The 7,533-nt window shown below is 51.3% G+C and overlaps 1 protein-coding gene across 1 annotated transcript; it reads left to right on the top strand.

Moving 5' to 3' along the window:
* The first annotated feature begins 675 nt into the window (after positions 1-675).
* CLIC1 (chloride intracellular channel 1) lies at positions 676-7,480 on the top strand. Its single transcript, XM_002816745.6, has 6 exons — positions 676-1,835; positions 3,812-3,921; positions 4,118-4,243; positions 4,407-4,513; positions 5,674-5,855; positions 7,072-7,480. The coding sequence occupies exons 1-6, from the start codon at positions 1,797-1,799 to the stop codon at positions 7,231-7,233; spliced, it is 726 nt and encodes a 241-aa protein (XP_002816791.4). The 5' UTR covers positions 676-1,796; the 3' UTR covers positions 7,234-7,480.
* The last annotated feature ends 53 nt before the right edge of the window (positions 7,481-7,533 follow it).

The raw sequence follows: 7,533 nt of genomic DNA, 5'->3' as shown, positions 1-7,533 counted from the left end.
CCCCACTCCTCCCCCAAGTCTCTCCCTTTCTTTAAGTTTCAAGCCCTGTTTTACTTCTGTGTTCTTGCACTCTACCATGGTTTTCTGGAACTGTAGGTCTTTTGTTGGACAGAGGGTGATGAGGAGGATAGAGAAGGGATGGTTGGAAAGGAGAGAAATTCAGGATATGGAGGCTGGAATTCTGGGTTTATTTTTTCAGCAGGTCATAAAGGTTTAATAGAAATCAAGGTTACTGGGGAGAGAGCTGCTCCTCCTATGTCCTCCCTGCTTATTTATTTAGGTGTCCCCAAGGACTCTACTCCCACTATTCTGTCTGATCTTTCTTTATCCCCATGACAGGACCAGCTAACAACACCCCTACCCCACCCCCTATACACATACTTCAGGATCAGGGCAGCTCTATCCCAGGGCCATGATAATCCCACCCTTCTGCCCCATCTCCAAGGCAACCTGTCAGTAAGAAGAGGACAAAGGGCACAGGAAGAGGCCCCAATAGGAAGCATAAGTGGAAGCACAAAGCTGACCAAGCTACAGGAACAGACCTCTCCCTGCAACAAAGCCCCTTGCCTCGGCTTTATGTTTTCTTCACAAAAGACTTAGTCATCTCCCTTCCCATCCCTAACTCTACTTTTCTTTTTCTTTTCTTCTTCAATTTTTTTTTTTTTTTTTTGAGACGGAGTTTCGCTCTTATTGCCCAGGCTGGAGTGCAATGGCACCATCTCAGCTCACTGCAACCTTCACCTCCTAGGTTCAAGCAATTCTCCTGCCTCAGCCTCCCGAGTAGCTGGGATTACAGGCGCCCACCACTACGCCTGGCAAATTTTTGTATTTTTAGTAGAGACGGGGTTTCACGATGTTGGCCAGTCTGGTCTCGAACTCCCTGACCTCAGGTGATCCACCCTCCTTGGCCTTCTAAAGTGTTGGGATTACAGGCGTGAGCCACCTCGCCCGGCCCCTAACTCTACTTTCTATGCCCAATCCCAAGTCTAGGCCACAAGGACTGCAAGTCCTAGTGCTGGGCTGGGCCTGGAGACATTAGACTGTGGGGGGCACAGGACCTACTGAGACACCAGTCTGGGCAGCTCTGGGAGTGCTGGCGTCACCCCTTCCCTAATCCCAGGCTGCATGGCTAACGGTTCCTATCTGCAGTCCCAACCTTCCACTTCCGAGTTCTTCTCTCAGACCACAGTCCCAGCAACCCAGAATTTGGATTGGAGTCTGGAAGAAATGCAGAAGGATTAAACGACCACCTTTCCATTCGAAGGTCCCATCCCTGAATCTTCACGGGTGTGCCCAAGCTGTTAGTGTCAAGTTTTTTGTATGAGGGTCAGTCAGGTTGTACTCAGATTAATGAAGCAGAGAAACTGAGGCAGAAAAGAGTCCTGTGTTCAGGAGAGGTAGGAGAAACAAGGAGGTTTTCAGGACTCCTCCTTAACACCCCCATCCCCATCCTGTGGGAGATCCGAGGATTCCCCTTCCGGGCCCACTCCCTACATCGTCGAGTCCCGCCCCGCTCCAGTCCCCTCCCCAGGTTCAGGGCGGGGCCGGTCGGTGAGTCAGCGGCTCTCTGATCCAGCCCGGGAGGGGACCGAGCTGGAGGAGCTGGGTGTGGGGTGCGTTGGGCTGGTGGCGAGGCCGAGTTTGGGAGCAAGTAGGGTCTGACTGAGTTTGTGTTGTGCTGAAGGGACAGCCCTGGGTCTAGGGGAGAGAATCCCTGAGTGTGAGACCCGCCTTCCCCAGTCCCAGCCCCTCCCAGTTCCCCCAGCGACGGCCACTTCCTGGTCCCCGACGCAACCATGGCTGAAGAACAACCGCAGGTCGAATTGTTCGTGAAGGTAAGAACACTTCTCTCCTCAGCCACCCAAATTCCTGGAAGCTAACTCTCACCTTTCCCCCGGTCCAGCCTTAACTCCCCAATCCCTTCCCTCCTTGACTCCCACCCCCAATCCCACGTGCACTCTTCGGTTGAGGAGTGGTTTTGAGAGGGGAAGACATTAACTTGTTAGCAAGTAATGAGAATTCTAGGATCAACCCTGAAAAGTTTGTAAAAGTGCAAGTTTCTAGCAGCCTAAAGGAAGGGAAGTAGAGAAAAAGGAGAATTCCCAAAAGTGAGACTGGGGTGGGGTTAGGGGGCGAGCTGGTGAAGGGACAGTGGGGGCCCAGCAGGGTTTAGAAGGGACAGAGGGGAGCCTCAGTTAGGACATGTGTCCCTACAAGATCTGAGGGTGAGTAGTGCAGTAGGGGAGGGGTGTGTGTGTGTGTGTGTGTGTGTGTGGCTGGAGACACTTCAGGGAAGAGGGTGTGTTGAGGGAGGCCTGAGAGTGAGAGCAAGTAAATTGGGAAGCTTTGGAGGGGTGGAACAAAACAGGAGACTGGGATCGGAGTTTGAAAAGCAGAGCTGGAGAGGTGATCGGGTGGCATTGAATATCCCCAGGACTGGGGAAAGGGAGAGAAGGGGAGATGGCAAGAAGACGTGAGTTTAACATAACGATGGGTGGGAGAGAGATCAGACGGAGGAGAAGAGCTCGGTTAGGGCATTTTGGGATTTGGGGGTTGGAGAAGTAGAAGACTTGCCCCAACTCTCTCCTCTCTCTGCGGGTGTGGGTGAGGAGAGATGGTCCTATGGCATTTGGGTAGCAAAACTGCAGGCAGCAGGCTTCTCGGTGTCACCCAGCTCCCCTCTGATTCCAGCGGCCGCTCCCCTCCCTACCGCTGCTGCATTCTTTTCCCAGTCTTGGGACCTCCTGTTTGTGCCCCTCCCTCCCTTCCGTAACAGCGTCCTCTTCTCCCCGCTCCGTTTGTGTCTCTCTGTTGGCACGCACGGCTCCCCACCCTCCACTTTCCTGCCGCCTTTCTTTCCCCTTCCCCCCTTTTGTTTCTCTCATCTTTGTGTGTCTGTGCCTGTGTCTCCCTCTCCCTTCTGCTTGGGTTTCTCGGGCAGCCATTCCCTCTCCCTGGGCCCAGGGAAGTCGGAGCGTGCTTGGGTCCGCCCCCTTAGGTGTGGTCCCCACCTCACTCTCACATTCGCCTCCGGGGCTATTTTTACTCCTGGGTGAGGCTGTGCCGCAGAGATTCCGGCCCTGTGTCCTGTGAGAGGATGCTTATTACAGTCAGAGGACTTGTGCTGGGAGACCCTGGCAGCGGGTTAGGGGTAGCCTTAGCTGCCCAGGCCTCATCCTCACTGTCCCTTCCCCCACATCCTTGACGGGAAGGAAGCCGGAGACAGAGAGATGAATCACCCTCAGCTTAGGGGGAGGTGTCCCTTGGGCCAGTGAGGTCACCACTTGCTAATTAGAGGGCAGCCCCTCTCTGTAGGGCCCTCCACATCTCTAGCACGAGGCACCCGGCCCCTTGACGAGACTCCCCACCCAAAGACAGCTTGGATTGGAGGTGTAGAGAACCAAAACTCTGGCTCCCAAACCCCACCCCACCTCTCCTCTCTTCAGACTCTACTCCCTTCAGGAACCCAGAAATCCACGCTTCTAGCCTACAACTCTGGCCTCACTGAAGTTCCACACCCTTCCCTCTCTAGGATTCAGATCCTCCCAAGTTCTCCAGGACCTCCTCCCTCTACCTACCTCTCACCTGTCTTCAGTGTCTGGGGAACCAGAAGCCTGCCTTTGCAAAACAATTTCCCATTGATCCGCCTTAGGTTTGACCCAGGCCCAAGGGCGAAGAGCCCATAGTGAGGGGACCATGTATGTGTCATGACTAGGCAGAAAACAGCTGGTCTGGGAGTGGGAATGCAGGGACTGGCCTAGGGATGGGTGAGGTGCACCAGGCATAACCTTGGGTTGGGGTTACTTTTCAGGCGGGCAGTGATGGGGCCAAAATTGGGAACTGCCCATTCTCCCAGAGACTGTTCATGGTACTGTGGCTCAAGGGAGTCACCTTCAATGTTACCACCGTTGACACCAAAAGGTAGGCCTGCTTCCGTTCCTTGAAACACCCCTTGTGTACACATGTGTGCAAACACACACTCACCCACCCGAGTCCTTCTGTCGTGAACATTTTTGCCCTCCCCCTGGAGCCCCTTTCTTATCCCATGTCCTCCATTCCCCCTTTCTGGTTCTCCCTGACCCCCATTTCCAGTCCTGATGCCTGATCCTTTCTCCAGGCGGACCGAGACAGTGCAGAAGCTGTGCCCAGGGGGGCAGCTCCCATTCCTGCTGTATGGCACTGAAGTGCACACAGACACCAACAAGATTGAGGAATTTCTGGAGGCAGTACTGTGCCCTCCCAGGTATAGGGGCACTCAGAAAGTGGAGAGGTGGAGCAGGGAGATTCTGGGAAACAGACAGTTTGCAGAAATGGAAAACAGAGATGGTGGTGGGGCTGGGGCAGGGGAGCTAGCTGAGGTTCCTCCCAGGAAGACATCTTACCTCATTTTTCCCATTGGCTTTCAGGTACCCCAAGCTGGCAGCTCTGAACCCTGAGTCCAACACAGCTGGGCTGGACATATTTGCCAAATTTTCTGCCTACATCAAGAATTCAAACCCAGCACTCAATGATAGTGAGTCTTGTGGGTCAGAGGCCTGGGTCCTGGGAGGAATAGAGAGGACCCAGTGGGTAGGAGACATTAGGGGCACTTGGACGTTCAGATACAGGGAAATGAAGCAGATGTTGGTAAATTTCCCCCAGCTTCCCATTTTTGCTTTACCTCTATATTTCCCTGCATTTTCACTGGCCAAGACTTTGAAGCCTTTCTCATTTGTTCCCTAGCCTCTTCTGCCCCACTGAGGACATTAGTTGGCTGCTGGCCTGTTTTCTGGCAGAATAGGGTCACGCTTAAGAACAGTCATCACTCTAGATCTAGACTACCTGAGTACAAATCCAACTAGCCGTATAATTTTGAGCAATCATTTCACCTCTCTCTAAGTCCATTTCCAGATCCACAAAATTAGGATGACAATACCTATTTCATGGGTTGATATAAACTTTTTTTTTTTTTTGAGATGGAGTCTCGTTCTGTCGCCCAGGCTGGAGTGCAGTGGCGCAATCAGCTCACTGCAACCTCTGCCTGCTGGGTTCAAGCAATTCTCCTGCCTCAACCTCCCGAGTAGCTGGGATTACAGACGTGCATCACCACGCCCAGCTAATTTTTGTATTTTTAGTAGAGACAGGGTTTCACCATGTTGGCCAGGCTGGTCTTGAACGCCCAACCTCAGGTGATCCACCTGCCTCGGCCTCCCAAAGTGCTGGGATTACAGGAGTGAGCCACTGCACCCGGCGATATAAATGAGTTTGCAAAATGTAAAGTGTTCACTTTGGGAGGCCGAGGCTAGCGGACCACCTGAGGTTAGGAGTTGGAGACCAGCCTGGCTAACATGACTGGTCTGTACTAAAAAAAATACGAAAATTAGCCAGGTGTGGTGGCAGGCACCTGTAATCCCAGCTACTCAGGAGGCTGAGGCAGGAGAATCATTTGAATTTAGGAGGCAGAGGTTTCAGTGAGCCAGGATCATGCCACTGCACTCCAGCCTGGGCAATGGAGCAAGACTCCGTCTAACATAAAATAAAATGTAAAGTGCTTAGAATAACACATAGAAAAGTAACTACATGAGTGTTAGCTGTTATTATTTTGGACTCTCCATTAGTATCCACCCCCAACGGGCCTTTTCGGACTATGTCAATCTTTTCCTGAAGTTCTAATCAATTCCCTCTCTTGCACAGATCTGGAGAAGGGACTCCTGAAAGCCCTGAAGGTTTTAGACAATTACTTAACATCCCCCCTCCCAGAAGAAGTGGATGAAACCAGTGCTGAAGATGAAGGTGTCTCTCAGAGGAAGTTTCTGGATGGCAACGAGCTCACCCTGGCTGACTGCAACCTGTTGCCAAAGTTACACATAGTACAGGTGTGTGGTTATTGCGGGAGGAGAGGATGACCACTGGGATGGCCCTTTAAGGAGCTCCCACATGGGCTTCCCCTGGCAACCACTCTAAAGACGGTTTCTTTCTTAGGGTGGTTTTCATAAATTGCTACCAATGGCAGACCCCACCCCAGTCCTTTGCGGCAGTCATTGCTGGCAAGACCACTGCTTGAGATAATTATATTCCATGATATAAGTCGTGGGTGCAAACAGACTAGCAAAGAGGAATACGTCCCAGTATTACTTTTGAAGAATGCTCTTCCTGTCTCAGTATCACTGCCAAATTCCCAGATTAGACAGAGCAGGCTTTTCCTAAAGTCAAAGCTTTAACTTTCTTTATAGCTTCAGTCTTCACTTCCTCTTGTGGAAGATCAAAACTGCTGGTTCCCATGTTTTTGTCATAGTCTCAAAGCTATGGTTTAGTTTGTGCAACATGGGCCCGACATCAGTCTGCCACACAACTATGTAGTGAACATCTGTGTACTAAGCATTGAAAGATACACAAGTGTATGGTTACTGGGCCTTGCTCTCAAAGGGTTGAAATCTGAGACAATAAAATATTCACATGTAAGTTAAGAATATATGATGAAAAGTCAGATGGGCCGGGCACGGTGGCTTACACATATAATCCCAACACTTTGGGAGGCCAAGGCTGGTGGACCACCTGAGGTTAGGAGTTCGAGACCAGCCTGGCCAACATGGTGAAAACCCATCTCTACTAAAATTACAAAAATTAGCCACACATGGTGGCGGGCACCTGTAATCACAGCTATTTGGGAGGCTGAGGCAGGAGAATCACTTGAACCTGGAGGCGGAGGTTGCAGTGAGCCAAGATCACGCCATTGCACTCCAGCCTGGGTGACAGAGCAAGACTCCGTCTCAAAAAAAAAAGTCTGATGAAAAATATAGAGACAAAAGTTACTTGTGTCAGTGCCTGAAGTGGTATAGAGGGAAAAAAGTCACTGTGGAAATTCAAGAGGAGAATTTTATGATAAGTAAATTATATCTCAAGTTTTAAAAACTCAAGAAAAATGGCTGGTTATTAAAAGCAAGGATTTCAGTAAGTGAAAAGGAAGGCTAACGATAGTACAAGACAGTGAGGAGTTGAGCTGGTTTTATCATGTCGGCCTCGGGAGAAGGGAAAGCCAAGGTGGCTTCCCTGGGGCTAACATGTTGGTCCCTCTCCTCTCCCCATCCTCAGGTGGTGTGTAAGAAGTACCGGGGATTCACCATCCCCGAGGCCTTCCGGGGAGTGCATCGGTACTTGCGCAATGCCTACGCCCGGGAAGAATTCGCTTCCACCTGTCCAGATGATGAGGAGATCGAGCTCGCCTATGAGCAAGTGGCCAAGGCCCTCAAATAAGCCCCTCCTGGGACTCCCTCAACCCCCTCCATTTTCTCCACAAAGGCCCTGGTGGTTTCCACATTGCTACCCAATGGACACACTCCAAAATGGCCAGTGGGCAGGGAATCCTGGTGCACTTGTTCCGGGATGGTGTGGTGGAAGAGGGGATGAGGGAAAGAAATGGGGTGGGGGCCTGGGTCAGATTTTTATCGTGGGGTGGGATGGGTAGGACAACATATTTCAGTAATAAAATACAGAATAAAAATCAAGTGTTTTTACGCAATGGGGGTTTGAAGTGTGGGTGACATGGAATGAGGG

This window comes from Pongo abelii, chromosome 5 (genome assembly GCF_028885655.2).
Source record: "Pongo abelii isolate AG06213 chromosome 5, NHGRI_mPonAbe1-v2.0_pri, whole genome shotgun sequence".
NCBI lineage: Eukaryota > Metazoa > Chordata > Mammalia > Primates > Hominidae > Pongo > Pongo abelii.
Note: the sequence above shows the minus strand (reverse complement) of the source record. Positions and strands in the feature narration are given on the sequence as shown.

What these genes read in the sequence shown, in the direction of transcription:
- CLIC1 (XM_002816745.6), top strand. Translation starts at nt 1,797, where the DNA reads ATGGCTGAAGAACAACCGCAGGTCGAATTGTTCGTGAAG. An exon ending in GCAGTACTGTGCCCTCCCAG is followed by an intron (nt 4,244 to 4,406) that starts GTATAGGGGCAC and finishes ATTGGCTTTCAG; the next exon opens with GTACCCCAAGCTGGCAGCTC. An exon ending in CAAAGTTACACATAGTACAG is followed by an intron (nt 5,856 to 7,071) that starts GTGTGTGGTTAT and finishes CCCCATCCTCAG; the next exon opens with GTGGTGTGTAAGAAGTACCG.